Source organism: Mus pahari, chromosome 1 (assembly GCF_900095145.1).
Source record: "Mus pahari chromosome 1, PAHARI_EIJ_v1.1, whole genome shotgun sequence".
NCBI classification, from domain to species: domain Eukaryota; kingdom Metazoa; phylum Chordata; class Mammalia; order Rodentia; family Muridae; genus Mus; species Mus pahari.
The window spans coordinates 110,543,432-110,564,312 of NC_034590.1; the positions used below are offsets into that span (position 1 = coordinate 110,543,432).

Here is a 20,881-nt window from a genome sequence, read left to right on the forward strand (position 1 = left end):
TGAGTTCCAGGACAGCCAGGGCTACACAGAGAAACCCTGTCTCGAAAAAACAAACAAAAAAAAGATCTGGGGCCAAACACAGACCTCTGTATCTTTAAGGAGAAACAGTTTATGCACTTCCAACCAGAGGTGTAGAGGCACCTGAAAAAAAAAGTATGGGAAGGAGTGCAGGAGAGGCGGGCCCACAGAAGATGATTGACAAGAGCATTCCCAGGATCCCCTCTGGGAGTAGAAGTAGGACTTGGATCATGTCTTTATTTGCATTGGGTGATCGAGAGGGACCCTGGCTGAATCCTCGCTGTAGGAGCATCATCCTCCATTAGAATGGTGACAGGGAGTTCAGGACCAGGCCTCCACCTAAGAGTCCCCATTCTTGTACCTGCTTGTTTCTGGGTACTGTGACCTTGGCCCTCTCAGGTACCACAGAGCACAGTGATCTAAGCAGGAAGCTAATCTAATTCTCTTTTACAGGTGTTACATGTAGACACATGTGGCCCCCTTGCCCGGATGTTTGACCTACAGCAGGAGCCGGCTACCTTCAGGTATTTAGTAAGAAGACTGTGTGAATGGTTGGAGGTAATGTCTGCTATCTTGATCCTAAACCTAGACTCATGAGACCATTAATGAAGGCAGATCCACAACCATTGTCAGGGGTAGCTCAGAACTGTTGGTAGCCACTTGCTGCTGGTCACTACAGGCATCTTGTACAGTATTCCTAGCCCCACAGCTTTATCTTATAAGTGTGTGTGTGTGTGTGTGTGTGTGTGTGTGTGTGTGTGTGTGTAGCACAGAGTACAAGTGCCCTCAGAGGCCAGAAAAGGGCATCTGAACCCTTGGTTACAGGCATTTGTGAGCCACCCACCATGGATGCTAGGAATCAAACATAGGTCCTCTGTAAAAGGAGCAAGTGCTCTAAACCACTGAGCTAGTTTTCCAGCCCCAACTCGCAGCCTTTGTGACACCCTAGACAGCAAAGCTTGGAGCTTGGAGCCAGTGCTCATTGTGTGGACAGTGTGGGAAGCAAATATAGAACCAGGGGCCAAGGAGAGCTCAGACAGCAAATTGATTGCTTTGTCATCATGAAGACCTGAGCTTGATCCCCAAAATTATCATACAAAATGCCAGACATGGTACCGTGAGTTTATAATCCCAGCTCTGTGGAGACAAAGCTTAGCCTACTTGGTGAGTCTCAGGCCAGTGAGAAACCTTATCTCAAAAGCAGAAGATGGCACCCCAGGAATGGCACCCAAAGTTGTTCTCTGGCTTACACACACACAGACACACACACACACACACACACACACACACATATTGTAAAATGGATACATCTCTTTTTAAAAATAGAGAAGCAAAGGGATGGTATCAGCCAAATTGGAAAACAAAAAAAAAAAAAAAAAAAAAAAAAAAAAAAAAAAAAAAAGCCCAAACAAAGCAATACGAGGCACAAAGTCTGCTAAAATAGCACTGCTACCCGGGGCCCTTCAGGACAGTCCCAATCAGGCTGGGAAATGGGAGGCTGATGGAAGATCAGAGTTAACATAGTGGCTTTGTGGGCCATTGTTGNCAGACACACACACACACACACACACACACACACATATTGTAAAATGGATACATCTCTTTTTAAAAATAGAGAAGCAAAGGGATGGTATCAGCCAACTGGAATAAAAAAAAAAAAAAAAAAAAAAAAAAAAAAAAAAAAAAACTGAGCAGAAGCGGGGGAATGTGTGCTATCCAGTTATCTAGACCACTGACATTACCCGGGGCCCTTCAGGACAGTCCCAATCAGGCTGGGAAATGGGAGGCTGATGGAAGATCAGAGTTAACATAGTGGCTTTGTGGGCCATTGTTGTGATCTAGAACCTCGGAAAGGACACTTGGCCTTCTGTTTCTCTTAATAGGTTGGACGTGGATGGACCCAGCCTGGGATGGATCCCAGGGTTCTCGACCAGGCACAGCTAGTATCCGGGTACGGGAGCTGAGCTGGCAGGGCCTAAACAATCCCCACCCACAAAACAAGAGACTGGGCAGCCATGGGGATATCCACAGGGAGCGGCGGGTGGAGGAGCGCCTGTCCCCTGCTCGACTGGTAAGTGATTGGGGCCTGAGGCTCTGCCATGGGTCTGCATGGAGTGACATCTTAGTACCCTTTCTGCCGATATCTAGCTTTCCCTCCACTAGTTCCCCCTGCCTTTCTACCCTTAGAGTCCCTGCCAGCAACCCCAAGTGACAGACACAAGCATCCCCAGGCATGGAGATCACAGATGGCACTGTTGGGCCAGGATTCCATAACTATTGGCTGAGGCCTGTGCTCAAGCCAACAAGAAGTCCTTTACTCAAGAACTAATATTGCAACAGGGAGGACAAAGAGATGGCATAGTGGGATGCTGGGAGGGCAGCTGGTCATGGTCCATGGCCCTCTAGCAAGGCTAGAGTTCCTGTCTCCTCTCAACCTGCCTGAGGCAAGGTCTGACCTTGGTACTGACTACACTGGCAGCAGGTAAAGCCTTTCCTCCAAATCTAGTGTGAGAGCCCATTGTTTCACCTCATCCCTGAGCCCTAAGGTTTTGTAGAGTCCACCCGAGTGACTCTGATGTTCTCAGTACTTAAGAGTTTGCAACTTACTCATTGTGGGCAACTATGAAGGAGAAAATCTTGATGGATGCTATCACCCAGGACCTCCTCAGAATAACTGGTTAGCCTGCTAGGCCAGAACCTGCATGAGCTCCCCAAGGTATTCACTGGTGCCGTAGCATGCGTGGCCCAGGGTTCTAAGAGACCATGGCGGCATTTCACACACACGAGTGTCTTGTCTAGTCCATCTACAAGAACAGACAGACCAGTAGGGCCCCCCCATGCTTTGACTTCCAGCATGAGTATTTTTGTATGTCCTCTGGTCCAGGTATGCTGTGGCTGGATGCCGCTCAGCAGGCCTCTGGGCTCCAACTGCATTGTTGGGTCTGTTCTGAAGGTCTCATCTGGAGACTGGGACCCCAAGTGCAGACCCTTCCCTGGCAGCACTCCTTCCCTGATAGTCAAACAGTTACAGTCTCTGCTCACGTCATGCCCACCAGCCAAACTCTTATGGAAAGCCCAACTCGGATGAGGTGGAGGTGGAGGGAGCACCTCCACCTGCTCCAGTAGGCACCTTTACAGAGTCCTCAGCCGAGAGCATGGAGAGAGCCTGGAGTGACACCTGATGATTTCTGCAGCAGGCCCTGGCCCAGGTAGATGACCTCCAACTGGTGAGGGTGCTGGAGATGTGTGTGGACACCCGTAAGAACAGCCTGGGGAACTTCGGTGAGAGCCGCTGGTCACACCCATGCCCCTATGACTGTCACAGCTAGACCTTTCGATGAGCCAATTGTATTTCCTGGTTGTAAATGAAAAGCTAGCAAACACCTTGGGCAGCATGTCTTTTTCCTTAAGATTGGACTTTAGAACTAAGCTCCATACTCAGCTTAGAAGTTTTATAAGGGTCTATATCCTTAAATGGCTTTCCAGGGGGACCACATGAACACCAGTATCAGGATGGCAAAATAGCAAAGGTACTGTGCCCCCATGCAGAGTAGTCCCAGAGCTTATTTAGAAATGATTTGGCATTTATACATACAGTGTACAAATGTTATATCCATCCCTCATGTACCTTCTCTCTGAATCCCCTTCTGTAATTACCACAGAGATCTTAGCATTCTCTCTCTCTCCCTCACAGCTTTGCTGGAGCACGCTCACATCCCTGAAAACACACACACATCCCTGAAAACCATGTTTTTAAAATCCATTTGAGATACGGTTCCTCGTGTTCATTAATGCTTTAGTGCCCACTTCCTACAGAGAACATTATCTTAAGTACTCTCAGTATAAAGAGCCAAGTCTGAAAAGAAAACTGAGAGAGCGCTCTTATCTATGTCACCGACCTTGTTCAAATTTCACCAAAACCATCTCAACAGGAAAGATTCTTGCTGTTCAGGATGCTTGTGCATTTTGTTTGCTTTTCTCTGATTACAAGTGAAGTTAAACACTCGCCATCCTGGTTAGCTTGGTTTCCAGTTTTGCATAGAAGTGTTTGACAGCTCTGTGTAGTATGTGGGATCTCTGTGCACCTGTGAGATCAAGGGACACTTGCTCTTCCTTGGGGCCTTATAGGCTACCCTACACCCCTCTTTCCATCTTTCAGGGATTCTGTCTCAGAGGGCCAGGGTCCTGCCCTAAGAAATTTTGGAAACGGGAGCCTTCTGGAGCTTTAGGCTGTGCAGGACTCTGGCAGGGCATTCCTGAGCCTTGTCACCTACTTTTCTGCACAGTTAAAGCTCTGTCTCGGGTGGGGGTGGGAGTGGGGGCGGGGGTGGGGGCATGCTTCAGGCCCTGGGAGTCAGTGAGGAGGATGCTCAGGGTTCACCTCACCCGTGCCAGCCTGGCTCCACTTCAAGCCAAGTCCTTGCCAGTGTGTGTACCTTCTGCACCATTTTACCTATACGGTGAGGGAGAGATGGTTCAGAATACTTCAGAGGACCCACAGATTCAGTCTCCCTGTGAGCCACAAGAGGCCATGAGCCTGTGAAGAGCCTCTCAGATGTCGATGCTTCTTAGGGATATGGGGAGCAGAAGACACTGCAGAGAGCTGGGCAGGGTGGCTGGGGCCAGGCCAACCTCTTCTTCCTGTGGTCCACAGGATTGCACCTCCCTAACCTGATGCAACTGAAGCTGAACCACAGCTACCTGGGCTCCCTCAGGTGAGAACCTGGTCTAGGGTCAGCAAGAGCTGGGCATGGAACTCAGCTATGGCAGGCTGCCCCTGGTCTCAACTCTGTTCTACCCTGTTGACCCTTGGAGGATGAAGGCTACTGTCAAATGGCTTTAGAGACATTACTCGGGTGTGGGCTCTGTGGAGGGGGAAGAGGGAAGACTCTGGGGTAAGACCCTTGTGGGTGGGTCCCAGGTATCCTGCCTTCCAAGTATCTTTGTGTCCCTGGCTCCTATTTCTAGCACCCTACAGTGAGGCAAGTACCTCTTTATCACCCTCATAGGGAGGCACCTGTCACTTGTGAGTGATAGGAAAACCAAAGCTGGGGTCTTGTTCAGGGTGGTCATACTAGGTCTTGTGGCTGGTAGGTCAGGGGTGTTCCCTGACTTCCAGAAAAGTGAGGGGTTTCTGGCAGACAGCCTCAAACCAATCTAGACGTAGAGCTTCCCGAGCTCCCATACCTCATTGCAACCCAGGCATTAACTATACTCTAAGGACCAGGAGATGGAGGAAGTGGCTGGTATCCCTAGGAAAAGGGAAGGTAGGAGTTGCCTCCAAGCTGACCCTCCACTTGACAGAACATATATCTCCTGAGCAGGGACTGAAATATTAAGAAAGTTTAGTGTTCTCAGAGTTCTCAAGGACTAGCTTAAAACATTGCATTCAAAATACTAGGCCGCCTTGTGGTTCTGTCCCTCTGGACTAGAAAGAACAGAGCCAAGAGTGCCAACAGTAGTTTGAGCAAATGTTTGTGAAGATGCTGCTGGCCCAAGCCTAGAAGTGTAAGGAGGGAAATTCCAGTCAAAATTCTAGAAAGATGCGGGGATGTAGCTCAGTTCGTAGAGTGCTTGTCATTCATACATGAGCTCCTGGATTCAGTCCACAGCAGTAGATACACACACAGACACACACACACACACACACACACACACACACACACACACACACACACACACACTGGCTCTCTCCTCTTGCTCTCATTTTCTGTCAAGTTTTTAACTATCTGAATTGGACTTCAAGTGTAGCATCCAGTTGTTTCCAGTTGATCTCCTTACATTGCTATTTAACAAATAAAGCATTAAACAGAATTCAACAAAAGGATGAAGATGTGTAAATACAGTCAAAGATAGGAGAGGTGATGCCGCCTCTGCAGCATGGAGCCACATGGTGCTGGAGCCCAGCAGCCCTTTCTAGAAAAGACACAGGGTGTGGGGTTGCACGGTATTCTAGCAGGTGGCCATTCCTCCAGACTAACAGAGAAGTTTTCTAGATCTGCATGAACAGGGTGTGGGGTTGCACGGTATTCTAGCAGGTGGCCCTTCCTCCAGACTAACAGAGAAGTTTTCTAGATCTGCATGAACAGGGTGTGGGGTTGCACGGTATTCTAGTAGGTGGCCCTTCCTCCAGACTAACAGAGAAGTTTTCTAGATCTGCATGAACAAATTATCTTAAAGAACAATAAAGGTCTATAGAAAGAAAGCACCTAAAATAAGCTGAAGGCCACCAGGTATGGTGACAAATACCTTTCATCCCAGTACCCAGGAAGCTGAGGCAGTGTCATCTCTGTAAGCTCAAGGCCAACACTGTCTACAAAGTGAATTCCAGGCCACGCAGGGCTGCACAGTGGGACCCTGACTCTAAAACACAAATGAGTGATGGAAACCCTGACACAGAAGCAAAGGTGGCACATGACTAAGAAATAATGAAGCTGGTGTAGTGGTGCAGGCCTGTGATCTCACATGAAGTATTACAGTTGAAGATTAACTTCAGCTCCATAGATAGTGAGTCCATAGATAGGCCAACCTGAAACATATTTTACCATGTCTCAAAATGACAAAAAAGAAACATAAAATAATTCTAAAGGAAATATAGTCAGATTGCAAATGTTTTGAAAATACCCCCAGCAATTTGATCACAGCAAAAAAAAAAAAAAAACATAGTGTGATTTTTGCTTTCTTACAGTTGTCCAATCCTATACCTAAGTCGATTGGTGTTTACAGGAAACTGAATAGTGGCATCCTCTAACGTGCTATTCTGCCTTAGATGACTGCAAATATGAGTATTAAATTTTAAAATCTCAGGTAGTGTTACAGGGCTAGGAAATAGTTTTAATGTGGTGGCTGTCATCTCATTTGAAGCTGAGATAATTTAGCCCCAAAAGTAACCGCCAACATGCATGCAAATGTTGCTAAACACACGGGCTGGAACCGACACAGGATGACTTCATTCTGTCAGAGCTTGGACAAGCATCTTTTGCTCAGTGCCACAGTGCGTGAAACCCTACTTACACTCTGATGCTCCACGGATAATCTGTTAAAATAAATTTGGATGGTCAGGCAGTGGTGGTGCACGCATTTGGGAGGCAGAGACAGGCAGGTCGGTAAGTTTGAGGCCAGCCTGGTCTACAGAGATAATTTTGGGATAGCCAAGACTACACAGAGAAACTGAAAAAAAAAAAAAAAAAAAAAAAAAACCAACCAACCAACCAAACCAAAATTGCACCCCTTTTATGTGCCTTCATTGCTTATCATTCTCTCCCTGCAGAGATGCTGGGGCTCGATTCCTGTACCATGTGCTAATTTGGGGATGGATTCTCTTTTCTTGTTAATTCCTAGGAATTATCTTTTCTATTCTGGTGCAGAGTTGTCTGCAAAGCCATGTCATTTCCAGTGAACTCTAGTCTGGTCTGTCATTTATGAGGATCATGTGCAAAGAACCCTGGATCATTAGCTGGTCCCCTCTTACCTCTGTACTGGGTTATCTATATACTATATCTGTATATCTATATACAGTCTTCAGTGTACAGTCTGCACTACACTCTCTTCTGCTATCCTTACTCCAGACCGACTTTGACAGTGTAGTCATATACATTAAATAAATAAATAAATAAATAAATAAATAAATAAATAAATAAATAAGAAAAAAGATATATTTGTTTTATGTATGTGAATACACTGTTGCTCTCTTCAGACACACCAGAAGAGGAAATCTGATCCCATTACAGATGGTTGTGAGCCACCATGTGGTTGCTAGGAATTGAACTCAGGACCTCTGGAAGAGCAGTCAGTACTCTTAACCTCTGAGCCATCTCTCCAGCCCCAGCTCACCCTTCTCTTGACCTCACCCTTCCCTCTTGGCTTTGTTACTGTTTCTTCTCCTGAGCTGAGGGCTTGCCTCAGTTCTAATCCTCCAGCTTTTTTCTTTTTTCAAACAGTCTCAAGTGACCCAGGCTGACCTAAAACTTGCTATATAGCCAAGGCTGACCTCAAATTCTTTTTTATAATTTTACTTATCGTTATTTATTTATGGTTACAGTTATTTTGTCAGTGCACCATATGCATGCCTGATGCTCTTCAGAGGCCAGAAGAAGGTGTCAGATCCCCTAGAACTGGAGTTTTAGATAGTCATGAGTTGCCATACTGATGCTGGGAATTGAACTCTGGTCCACTAGAGGAACAGCCAGCACTCTTCAGCACCTGGCCTTGAATTCTTCATCTTCCTGTCTCTGCTTCTACGTCTTAAGTGCTGAAAATATAGGCGTGAGCCACAGTGCCTGGCTTGCTTGCTTGGTTTGTATGTTTTGGCCTTTTGAGACAGGGTTTCTCTGGGTATCCTGGCTGTCCTGTAATTCTTTCTCTCTGTAGATCAGCTGTCCTTAAGAGACCCACCTATGTCTGCCTCCAGAGTGCTAGAATTAAAGGCATGAGGCATCACACCCTCTTTGTTTTATTTAAAATAATGGGGGGGGGGTCCTCACTAAGTTGCTCAGGCTAGCCTTGAACTGAGATCATGATGTTGTCTCCTTCAGCTTCCTGTACTGCATGCAACACAGGTACACACCATACCAGGCTATTTTAACTTTTTAAAATCTAGACTTTTCTTTGTGTCTGTTACAAGACTCTACAAATGGTATATGCTTTATTTTTTTGCCATCAACTCTTAAGAATTTTACAGTTTTCCTATTATTACAAGGTATGGCAAAATCTATTTCCTAATACTTACTCCTCTACAACAACAAGAATTCATCTTTAGCTGGATATATGGTCCACCAAAAGCAATGGAAGTTGCCTGACTCCTTGAAGCTCAGCCTAGTCATGGAACTCTTTTTCTGAGCTTCAGGTTGCAGGAAGAAATAGGCAAGCTCTGAAAAGGAATGTAGGAAAACAACTAAACTGCCTCAGCTCCAAGCAAACAGAAGGCGCCCCCCAGACACTGATGTGAGCTACAGACCACAGACCGGCATGACAAAACTAAAACTAACTATCTGTAATAGAGTTGAGAAGCTAGACAGTGCAGCAGTTAGGAACACTTGCTGCTCTCCCAGAGGACCTGAATTTGGTTCCCAGCAGTCATGTCAGGTAGCTAACAACCATCTTTAACTCCAGTTCCAGGTAGAGGTCTAACATTCTTCTGGTCTGCCAGGGTATCTTCACACACAAGGCATATACTCAGAGACACATACACATAAGAAAAATAGATCTTATTTAAAGGATCACAAAGGAAGGACAGAACCAGTTCCAACAGTTGTCTTCTAATCTCTACATGGATGCCATGTTGTCATATATACAAGTAGACACACACACACACACACACACACACACACACACACACACACGAGAGAAAGATAGGTGTGGGGGGAGACAGATGGCCGAAATGGTGGTACACTTCTGTATTGAGAGAGAGAGAGGCAGAGGGGCTGGAGAAATGGCCCAGTGGTTAAGAGCCTCATCTGCTCTTCCAGAGGTCCTGAGTTCAATTCCCAGCAACCACATGGTGGCTCACAACCATCTGTTAATGAGATCTGATGCCCTCTTCTAGTGTGCCTGAATTCTATCCAAGGGGAAAAAAAAAATAGTCATTTGATTGCTGGTGTGGTGGTGCACACCTGTGCTAATAGGCTGAAACAGGAAAACTGCCTCAGGTTCCTGGCCAGCCTGGGCTACAGACTGAGAACATCTCAAAGAGGCAGGGGTTGGGGGGTGGCTGGAGAGATGACTGAGCAGTTAAAAGCATAAACTGTTCTTCAGAGGACCTAGATTCCATTCCAGTACCCACATCAAGTGGCTGGGCACCACCTGCTACTCTAACCCCAAGGGATCTGATATCCTCTTTTGTCTTCCATGAGCACACACACAAATGTGTATACACACACACACACAGAGGGAGGGGGGAGAGAGGAGGGGGGAGAGAGGAGAGAGGGGGGAGAGAGGGAGAGAAAGAGGGGGGCAGGGAGAGAGAGAGAGAGAGAGAGAGAGAGAGAGAGAGAGAGAGAGAGAATGAATGGTGATTTAAGGCAACTGACTTTGAAGGGCAGAGACTAAAAGTAAATGTACAGCAACAGCAGAAAACAAACCCCAGATGGGCTACATGGTGGATGAGTCATTACCAAAAGGACTTAGGGCCATGAGATACAGAGGTATTTCATGAAGCCTGAGGTCAGGGGGCAATTGTACTACCAGGCAAAGAGCAGTTCAGTATTACAGGAAGAACATTACAGCAAGAGAGAGCAAGGACAGATCCTTAGACACAGAAGCTGTGTGCATTTCCGGGAAGAGGCGTGGGAGGGAAAGGCACAGGTAACAGGAAGAGCTGGGCCAAGGCAGCAGCCTGGAGGCAGTTCCTCAGGGTCAGTCTGGTATGTCTCAGGCTGGCCCTGACTTTTCTAACAAGCTGTGGGTGCCAAGCACTCATCATGCTTAGGAAGGGGTCCCAATACTCCAGAGACCTTTGTGCCCACAGACATAAGCTCTCCAGGAACATATTTGAACTATGCCCATGATGCTACAGCAGGGAAAGATGAGGAGTAGAGACCTCTGGAGCCCATCAGCTAGAAGCTACCATAAGCAGTCACAACTATCCTTGCACCCGAAGGCAGCCAGAGTGGGTGGTAGCATGGCATTGGCTTCTGTTAGCTAAAGAAAACCCCATGACAGCACTGGATCACTTAGTTACTTTTTATTGTCACTGCTGTGGCTTAATACCTGGCAAGAAGCAACTTAAAGGAAGAGAGGTTTATTTGGTTCATGATTTAGGGAATACACCATCAAGGCAGGGAAGGCATTGCGGCAGGAGCAGCTCATATCTGTGGAAGTGGAAGTTTGCTCATATCTAAGCAGATTAAAAAGCAGAAAATGGAGCGCCAGCAATCAGCTGGCTTTCTCCCTTCCCTCATTTTATTTTCTTCAGGATCCCTGCCAATGAGGAGATGCCACCCACCTCAGGGTGGCTCTTCCCTTCTCAGTTAAATCTTTCTGGAAATACCTTCACAGACACATGTTCCCAGTGTGTCTCCTAAGTGATTCTAACTCCAGTCAAGTTGACATTGAAGATTAACCATCCCACCACTCTGCCTGCCTTCTGCAGAGACCTGGGCACTTCTCTGGGCCACCTGCAGGTGCTGTGGCTGGCTCGATGCGGCCTGACTGACTTGGATGGCATTGGCTCCTTCTTGGAACTGAAGGTGAGTCTGTAGCACTTGGGGTCAAGGAATGGAGATCAGGACAGACTCCAGCTGAGATCCCCCATGTGGTCCTCAGGAACTGTATGTCTCCTACAACAACATCTCAGACCTGAGCCCACTGTGCCTGCTCGAGCAGCTGGAGGTGCTGGACCTTGAGGGCAACAATGTGGAGGACCTGGGGCAGATGCGGTACCTGCAGCTGTGCCCACGCTTGGCCACGCTCACACTGGAGGGGAATCTGGTGTGCTTGAAGCCAGATCCTGGCCCTTCCAACAAGGTGTGTGTGCTGAATACCCAGTCAGCATATATTTGGGAGGGGCCCCCACAGAATGGGGACCTCTAGGCCCACATGTACCTTCTGGCTTGCTCTCTGTGAGCTCTAGCTCTTCTGTTGCTGGAGGCCTAAACAGCCCAAGTCTGTTTTGAACTATCAGGAATATGCAAGCTCCTTAACAGCAGGTGAACCCACATGCAACCCACAAAGGCCACACATACTCCAAGCTCACTATCTACCGCAATAGCTGCTGCTTGGTGTTGACCCATGATCAGCTCCACATGCTAGAGGGCTTCTTTGAACCTTGGCTATGGGCTTCAGGGATGAGGGGACACATTGTGAGAGGATGAAATTCTAGCCCCTGCAGGCCTTAGGCTCTCGTAGCATGAGGCAGCATCACCTTTGTCCTGTACCGTAGCGGTCTGGAAGAGGGAATACCAGGAAAGAGTTGACCTATGGGGCCCACAAGACTTCAGGCCTACTGACCCCTACTCTCCCTATAGGCACCCCAGGACTACAACTACAGAGCAGAGGTAAAGAAGCTCATCCCCCAGCTCCATATCCTAGATGAGGTACCCACCACATGTACCAACTTGCCTGCTCCCCAGAAGCTGAGCCAGGACTGGCTGATGGTGAAGGAAGCCATCAAGGAAGGCAGCGTGCTTGACATTCTCCTCCCTCGGCTGGGTAGGCCAGACACTTGCTACAGATGTCGATACTATCCCCAACCCCTGACTCCAGAGTCAGGCCTCCAAGAGGACAGGCTTCCTTGAACCCCAAGAAAAAAGACCTCCATTGGTTCCCCAAGCCTTTCAGAGATGGGGGGACTGCACTTTATTCTCTTTCCCAGCCTTATCTCCCCAGACCCATGCACACTGGCCCCAGGTCAAGATATTCCCATGAGCAGCGACAGTTGGCTTCCCCTGTCCTATGCTGAGGAAGAGGAGGGTCTGAGGCTTTGGATCTTTCTGGAAGGGAAAGGAACTATTACAGGACAGCCCTGGGTCACAGACAGGGCTGTGCTCTGTGGTCTGAGTTTGAAGCATGCTGGCTAGCATGAGCCCAGTCATCTCTGGTTCTAACCCTGGACAGATTGTCCCCATGGAGCCACCATTCGGAAATTTGACCCAACCTTGCCTGTGCCTGAGACCCAGCCATGGCCCTTGTCCCTGCTGGTCCCTGGGGGCCCCTTGCCTGAAGGTCTGCTTTCTGAGAACCCAGCCACAGAAGACCATGCCAGCAACCTCACCCATGGTAACTGAACCTGTATGTCCCAGAGCTGACCTACAGTACCTTTGACCCCAAGCCATAGCCATACTCTCTTCTTCAGGCCCTGGTCAAGTTCTCTGTGGGAACCCCACCAAAGGCCTTCGGGAACGTAGAAACCAGTACCAGGTATGCCCTTTCCACACTCCAAAGTAGGTGAGCACTGTAGGCCTCCTTCCCAAAGTAGACCTATTGCCCTCAGTCCACACTATACCATCATCTGGAATTCTTCTCCTGAATTTGGCCACCACCCATAACTTCCCCCACCATTTATCAGTGTCCAGGACTCCTGGCATGCCCATGCTCTGGCCCTCCCATTCCAGGGTCAGGGTCCCCATACCAGCCCTTTCCCTCCCTAGGAATGGGCACCCCTGGAACAGATGCCCCCACATAGGCCAGATCCGGCCATCAGACCCTCCACCCCAAGGCCTGACCCTGCAGAAAGCTGTGACCTGGCCATGACTGGGCTTCGGGCCTGGAGGGAGCCTGGCCTGCGGTTGGTGCCCCTCTCCCTGCCAGCCCTACCACTTTTCATCCTGCCTGGTGTGGGGGGCATCTGGGATGGAAGCTTCCATGGCTAAGCAGCCACTGGTCCCCTAGGACAGCCACAGAAGCCACAGGCCAGTGATCCATCCCAGTGTGATGGTCATTTGGGTCTGGGTCTGAGACAGGCATGGTTGCAGCTCTCCCCTTTCCCCACCTCAGTCCTCTTCTCCAAAGACAGCTGGAGTTCCAGCAGGAAAGACCTGCTCAGGGCCAAGCCCAGGACCCACAGAAGGGTCCTGTAGAACAGGAAGACCAGACTGGACCCAAGACTTCCCTAACCCCGCCACGCCTGGTCTCAGGTACTCCCGATGCCTAAGAGTAACCTGATCCCTCACCTGGGCATGGATATCACCGCCTCAGAGTAGCCTAATGTAGCTCAGACCCTTCCTTTGTGGGGGTTCTGGGAGGATCTGCATGAGACAATCCTCTTAGCAAAGTAGGGATGAGTGGGTTTCAAAACCTAGAGAGGGTTTCATCCCAACTCCTCCACCACACCATGACACCTCAAGGGCACCTGGGCTTATAAACAAGAGAGGGAGGCATTCCACAAAGGAGGATACAGAGCAAGTTCAGAGGCAAGCATCTGTTGAGAGCCTCATGGTGGCCAAGGGCATCTAGAAACAGACATCAATTCTCAGGAGAAACTGGTAGGAATCAGGGGTAGGAAAGTGCCTAAGAGAACCACCAGGAGACCAGGGCAGAGCGGGTTAGGAACATCCAATGGCTTCAACCCGGGTAGGACTGACCTGGGTTGGCATAGAGACACAGACTTAAGCCAGGCAGAACCCTTTCCAAGAGAACCAGAGTGACTGCAGATGAGGAGACCCCCTACCCAGCAAGCCTTAGAAAGGTACATTGTAGCGGTGGACAAAAAGAGAAGTACAAAGGATGTCAATGACCATCTCTGAAGGAGCAAACAACCATACTTTTGCCCCTCTGGAGACTTCCTGGTGCTTGGGGCAGTGGGCAAGAAGAGGGCCTTGAGAGGATCAACAGCTGGCCACCCAGTGAACAAGAACTGCACAGGTTAAATGACAGTAGGAAGGTGACCAGCAGAAGGGTTGACTGGAACAGTGCCTGGATCTCCTGCTACAGATGTTAGACATAAAGGCACTGGGTGACCCTAGCCACCTACCTCACACTATTACAGAAGCTTAAGAACTAGGCCCTCAGGGATGAACATACACTCAAGGATGAAGTTCAGATGACCCTGAGCCAAAACCCAGGCCTTATGGCACTTTGTTGGCCTTAGAACAGTGGTTTCCTATCTTCCTAATACTGCAACATAGTTTCTCATGTTTGGTGACCACCAATCATAACATTATTTTCATTACAACTCCATAGCTATAATTAGCTATTGTTATGAATCATAATATAAATATCTGATATGCAGGACATTTGGTATACAACCCCTGTGGAGGCAAAACTCATAGGTTGAGAATCACTGCCCTATAACTACAGGACTAAAGCCCTATTTTCTCTGGGAAGCAGATGAAGCCGGGCAAAGGGAGGTAGCCTAGCGGGAAAGGGATGCTGCCCATCTATAGGCACCACAAAGGGCTTTGGGATCCTCTCTACCTGTGCTTGCACTGCCCCTAGCCTGCCACCATCTCCAGGCTGCAGGGTAATGGATGGGCACCAACTAACCCTCCCCCACCTTGTCTGACAGGTCCTCTCTGACATGCTGTTTTCTTCCTTGCTTTCTAGAACTTTCCAGGACATCAGGCTTTCACTTGATCCCTTCTCCCCCAAAGTACCCAATGCCACCTGAGTCAGGCATCATCAGCTCCTTGGGGAGATCTGCAGACCTGCCCTTCAGAGGACGTAGGCTTAGAGTCCTGGGTAGCTTGGGCCCGAGCCTGGGTGAGGGGTCTGTCCTGGGTGAGAGGTTGGCTGCAGTGACTGCCTTGAGAGCCCTGGAGGTGTCCTCAGGCCCCAGCCATCGAGCCCAGGGATGTCCAGACCCAAAGCCAGCACTAGGTCCAGCAGCTTGCCCTCCAGGGCTCCACTGCCTTCATCACCTGAACCCTATCCCTCCAGCCCATTCTCTCCCTTAGTGTAACCATCCCTTGCTGACATCTCTTGGCCTAGGTGGGGCCACAGTGAAGTAGGTGGAACTGGGGCTGGACCCTTTAGATATCCCAGGACTCTGGGTCATCTATATGGCCCAAATTCTGAGCCTGCTTATCCTAGGGTTCAAAATTGCACAAGCATCCTGGGAAGATTTGCAGGCTTCTTTATGTGGGGAAGTTCCTTTCTGTTGGGACACCATATACTCTCTGTAAAAGCCAAGCGAATCACTTTCAACTCTCAGGTATGCAGAAATGTGCTTTACTTTGTAAGCAATGGTTGGTTCAATAAATTATGAAGCTGTCACTGCCTGCCTGGCCTGGCTGACCTACAACCGCCGACACAATTCCTCGGTGATGGGAGGGTAGCAGAGGAAGCGGAAGCCATATCTGCTCTCGGCTGTGTTCTGTACTGACAGGGCCACCATGGGGCAACTCAGGTCCACGCTTTTCCGGCATACCTGCAGAAAACACTGGGGCCTAAGATCCATGTGGACTAGCAGATCGGAGTCTTGGGCCACAGCATCACACTCACCTGGACCTTGTACTCCTGCCTACCCAGTGAGTCCTCACCAAGACACAGTCTCGAGGGACACTCTGGGATCACGGGCAGGAGCTCTGATGTCTCAGCCTTCACACCTTCCTGCTGTACAAGGACTTCCTCAGGGGGAAGAAGCTTTCGGGAGCTTAGGAGCGGCAAGATATCCCGAGTCTCCGTGGGGCGAAGAGTTCGTGAGGCCCTTAGTCCGCTAGTGCTGGAGTGCCTGTGCTGACGAACGCCTGGCCTGGAGATACAGGAAAGACCTGAGGAGTATCCTAGTCAATTCCAGCCAAAGCTGGGCATAATGTAAGATAGCATGAGCCAGGGTGGTAGTCCTGTCCAAGGCGACGCCTACGGAAGACAGGGACAAGTTTTGAAAAGCAGAATCAGAAGCTAGCGCTTACCCTGGCTTCTTGCGCCTGGCCCCAGCATCCTTTGCCCGACCCTTCTGTGGTGATGAAGGCCGACACTGCTGTTCACCAGGGTCAATATTGGGCTCAGCCTCTGAGAGCGGGAAGCAGTCAATGGACCAGTCAGTGTTGTCGGTGAAGATCTTTGAGCCCAGAGTCACGCAGGGTGTAGCTTGATGCTCGCTGAGGACCTACAAGGCCATCAGGCCATGTCATTAACTCTAACCGGGTAAGGCCAACCGGCTCCTCAGCTCCTTGGCTGGGATCAGCACTGACCTGACCCTGGGGGTTGACCAGCACTGTTACACAGCCTCGGCTAGATTGGAATTGGAAGGGGTCCTGGCCTGAGGACACTGGCAGCTGCTTCTTGGTCCTGCTGGTTCCTTCACCCCATACCTAGGGAAAGGCCAGGTACTAGGTGGGGAACAGAGTGGGCTGGGACAGGCAATGTGGGCTAGCAGGCAGCAGGGCTCACCGTGATGTGGTGCTGTGGGGCCAGCAGAGTACCAGGTGGGAAGCGGTACATGCATACAGGGAAGTCCCTCACGAGCTGCTGCAGAACAAAGCCACCCAGGTCGACTGTCTCTGCCTGTGACTGGTTGATGATGCGGATGAACTTCTCTCGGTGGCTGACGGCAGCGATCTTCAAGCAGCAGCCAAATGGGCTGGAGCCAGAAAGGGATGCTGAGTAGGGAAGAGGGGGATCCATCCATCCAGTAAGCCACCCCTCACATAGTCCTCCCCACATTTCCTGGTGTGCTCATGCTGGGCAGCTCTCACTTCAACTGGGGTCTTGTATATGGGTGGTGAAGGTCCGTATAGGACTCCAAAACAGTCTTGCTACACGAGGGTGAACGGCTCTTACAGAGATCTAGAAAAAGAAGTCCTTTATTGGGGGGGAGAACATGAGAAAGGGACCAGTGGGGTATTCCCTGGGAGGCTAGACCAGGGGTCTAAACAGCCACTGGGTTCAGATCTTGGGTGGAAGCAGCTGGACCCTGGGGGCTAAAGACATGACTAGGACTCTAGGCACAGATGAGAGGTTGCTAAAGAGTGAAAGGGAGATGCACCTAACCTTCTGTGTTTCCATTGAAGCTCCTAGTGTATTCCTGCATCTGCTCAGAAGAAGCTAAATCTGTTCCCTGGGTTGGGTGGCCAGGCGTCATCTCTGCTCCAGAATGCAGAGCCATCTGGCAGCTGCTGGTGTCAGACTGGGTCCTTTCTGAGCTACTGGTGTCTAGCAAAGGCAAGGCGCTCCACTCCAGGATCTTGGTGGGCTTCTCTGTGTGCTTAGTGGCACCCTCCAAGTCCAAGGTATACATTTCCGAGGTCGGGGGCTGGGACTGCCTGGGACCATGATGTGTTCACTGGCTGCTTCAGCTCCTAGACCCAGGGCCCATGACCCCATCCCCAGCCAGCCTCCCCAAGGCAATGGGAACCCTGGTTTGTGTTCTAGAAACTCAGGAGTCAGGCTCAGCAATGGTAAATGAATAAGGTTGATTATGACCTTGGTGCTCCTCCCCTTGCTCTGAGCCCATTCTACATACTCCTCATCATAGCCGAGGCTTAGGAGTTCTGTGACTTAGCTGGGGACACTTAAGGATACAGCGAGAACTAGTCTACTTCCAAGTCAAGCCAAGCCCTCCCTTCCCCGACCCCTGGGGACTCCCTGACCAAGGCAGTTACTTTTGATCCGAATGGAAACTCAAGTTGGAGAAGAGGTTGGGATATCGCTGGGCAATGCTGTTCCAATCTACATCTTCCAACCGGAAACCCTGGCAGGAAATAAGTTTATGGCTCTCCTACCTTGAGGGGCTCCAGAGGCCTTATCATACATACAAGTGGAATGCCTCCTGTGGCAAGCCTTGCTCACCTCCCCAGAAGTGGGAACCTCAGCAGACTCAGAAAAGTCAGTGGGGTCTCTTAGAACCTCTGCAGTGACCACCTGTAAGAAGGAACCACAGACCAGCTGACAGGGAGCTGGAGAGAGGTCACCCTCCCTCACAGGGCCTCTCACTTTTGACCGGAACATCACTGTATGTGTACTAAGTGAGGATCGCTCCTTGTGGAGGTAACTCAAAGGAGACAGGTTTCTCAGGCAGGCCGGGAGCCCCAACAAAGACACCTGCCTACAAAAGAATGCTAACCGCTCAAGAAGTGGTGGGGACGGGTGCCTGAGAGGTATTGGGTCAGGAGCACAAACTCACCTGTAAGCTGCCAGTCTGAGACCTCAGCACACGTCCCACCCAAGAGGAACGGACTAGCTGCAGAAGGCATGATTTTTGAAAAGTCTGAAGCTCAGCCTCCAGCTGCTGCATTGCACAGAGGTTCTGCTGCAGTTTCTCCTCTAACTGCTGTTTCTCCTGATGAAGAATTTCTGCCAGTGAGAGAGGCCTCCAGCGGCCTCACCTTTCAGACCAACCCTAGGTGGGTAGCTCCAGCCTGCCACGTCATCGCCCTGATCCCTGATCCCACCCCCTCACCTGCTGAGCTTGTTCCTTCTGAGCTTGCAGCTCCAGGGTAAGTTTCTGGATCTGGTTCCTCAGGAATTGGTCTTGACTTTTGGAGTACCTGGTAGGAGGGGCAATCATACCCCTTAGTCTGGGTCAAGCAAGGGTTCCGAAGAGTGGGTAAAGGAGGCCCCACAGCCACCAAACCCTGAAGGCACATATTATAACAGGCCAGTGCAGATTAAACCCTAACAGGTCTGGGCAGGGGTCTACATGCTAGAGGGTAGGATGACATTCCCAGCACACTAACGCATTCAAGGGTATGGCAGAGTGTCAAGTCATGCAAGGAGTTAAGTTAGAGGCAGTCAGGTAGAAGAGGGTGCAGGGGTTGAGGTGGCGGTGGCTTCAGACAGAAACTAGGAGCCACAGCAGGGTAGGACCTGGGTTGAGCTGAGGGTTTCACCACTGACCGCTCAGAGGGAGCCCCTGCCACCTCGTGCAGGATGTTGTAGTATCGGGCATTCTGGCCATTCTGAACAGCCCACCGAAGCGCCTGGATCTCTAGTTCTCTCTGTTCCCATAACAGCCTCAGGGTACGTGGGTCCAGGGTTTCAGGGGCTAACCTGCCATTTCAGAGCCCCGTGGTTTGATCAGGCTGGCCCATTGGCTGGCCCAGCCCAGGAAGCTGCCCCACCCCCTGCCTCCTTACTGATGCTTGACGGAGCAGCCCATTGGTGTGGATGTGTAGAGCTTAGAGCTCTGAGAATAGGAAGGGGCCGCTCTGTCCACGGGTGTGCCAACTGGAGACCCTAAGTCACTGCTGTCTGGCTGTACACCTGCTGGAGCTGGGAATACCTGCTTATCTTCAGACTCCTGGCAAGACTCAGGGGCCATGCTCGATGTTGGTCAGGAGCTGGGAAGGAAGGAAGGAAGAAAGGAAGGAAGGAAGGAAGGAAGGAAGGAAGGAAGGAAGGAAGGAAGGAAGGAGAATAGAGCCTGCCCTGTGTCCCAGGTGTGGGAACCTCACAGGACTCTCTGTGTGCCAGAGAGGCCCAGTTAGCACTTGCCAGTTCTTTCTGAGGAGACTTACACGTGACTACTCAATAGGACATAGGACTGCTGCTCATACAAGTGTCCTCATCTCTGTTTCAGGCTAGGACAGCAGGTCACTTCCTGGGCAGCATATCCCCAGTATATACAGATATTCCCTACTGTCCCCTCTTTCCCCCCTTAACCTCAGCCTAGAGCTAAGATCAGAGGTGCTAACCTTTTGCCTGAAACTCTTATTCATGTCCCCCTCAGCCCAGGAACTCACCACCACACTCACCTGAGGCCTAAACCCACAGAAGGCCTAAGGAAGGAAGCATTCTATACTGTTGCCATGGATTTCTGTACCTGAGGGGGGGGGGGTGTCTGTTACCAGAAGCCTCCAGGGAGACCCAGCCCAGGGCCACGAGTGCATTCTGTACCAATATGGTTTGGATCTGTAAACCAGATCCCACCCAGCTAAGTCAAGAAGGCCCAGGGAACTATACAGATCCCTGGAACTTGTCCCTAGCCAGTGGTGATAGGCTGATACTGGGAAACAATGGTGTCCTATGAGTAAATTCAGTGTGTGTGTGTGTGTGTGTGTGTGTGTGAAAGAGAGAGAAAGACAGAGAGACAGAGACAGAGACAGAGACAGAAGTATGTGTAGGAGTCTTGAGTATGTAAATGGTCCCAGGGAGGTGAGTTGATTAAGGGGCAGTCAAGGACTGTGATAAGAGACTGGAGAGGCTGTGCTAACTCTAGCCAACAAGTGAAGCTGTGTCTGATAGCCATCTACCTAACCCTCGGAAGCCTTATCTTCCTGTGTCTATCTCCACACCTTTGGGCTCTCCCCAACGGTAGTTCCACTAGTGAACCCTGAAGGACATTGCTTCTGCCTCAGATCGGAAGTGAGGCCCAGAAGGTTCCTTCTACCTTGTCTCCTCCACAGCTTCATACTTCCATCTGCTTCATTATGGTCACAAGGGCTTGGGAACCTCCTCCCACAGTATTGCGATCGGGGCAGAGCAGATGGAGCTGGTCTGCCCTGATTTAGCCCACCAGGACAGCAGAGAAGACATAGAAGCAGGGCTC

At 50.1% G+C, this 20,881-nt stretch overlaps 2 protein-coding genes across 4 annotated transcripts in view; one reads left to right on the plus strand and one right to left on the minus strand.

Moving 5' to 3' along the window:
* The window catches only part of Lrrc56 (leucine rich repeat containing 56), a 17,305-nt gene extending 1,634 nt beyond the window's left edge, over positions 1-15,671 (plus strand). For 2 of the 3 annotated variants that reach the window (XM_021200084.2, XM_021200092.2), the window contains exons 2-13: positions 472-542; positions 1,902-2,089; positions 3,213-3,300; positions 4,673-4,733; positions 11,108-11,204; positions 11,281-11,481; positions 11,982-12,165; positions 12,571-12,732; positions 12,809-12,873; positions 13,104-13,240; positions 13,450-13,589; positions 14,998-15,671. In XM_021200084.2, coding sequence (XP_021055743.1) covers positions 1,913-2,089; positions 3,213-3,300; positions 4,673-4,733; positions 11,108-11,204; positions 11,281-11,481; positions 11,982-12,165; positions 12,571-12,732; positions 12,809-12,873; positions 13,104-13,240; positions 13,450-13,589; positions 14,998-15,347 — 1,662 coding nt within the window. In that variant the 5' untranslated portion in view covers positions 472-542; positions 1,902-1,912 and the 3' untranslated portion in view covers positions 15,348-15,671. The remainder of the gene's footprint in view (positions 1-471; positions 543-1,901; positions 2,090-3,212; positions 3,301-4,672; positions 4,734-11,107; positions 11,205-11,280; positions 11,482-11,981; positions 12,166-12,570; positions 12,733-12,808; positions 12,874-13,103; positions 13,241-13,449; positions 13,590-14,997) is intronic. The other variant, XM_029532093.1, reaches the window with a different exon arrangement.
* On the minus strand, positions 15,659-20,148 carry Lmntd2 (lamin tail domain containing 2). The gene is made up of 14 exons (XM_021200072.2): positions 20,088-20,148; positions 19,470-19,673; positions 19,231-19,383; positions 18,794-18,881; positions 18,518-18,673; positions 18,184-18,255; positions 17,997-18,085; positions 17,386-17,657; positions 17,091-17,181; positions 16,786-16,975; positions 16,587-16,706; positions 16,305-16,501; positions 15,895-16,144; positions 15,659-15,820 (listed from the first exon to the last, which is right to left on the minus strand). Exons 2-14 carry the CDS (start codon positions 19,652-19,654, stop codon positions 15,689-15,691), a joined length of 1,995 nt encoding a protein of 664 aa, XP_021055731.1. The 5' UTR covers positions 19,655-19,673; positions 20,088-20,148; the 3' UTR covers positions 15,659-15,688.
* Positions 20,149-20,881: the final 733 nt, after the last annotated feature.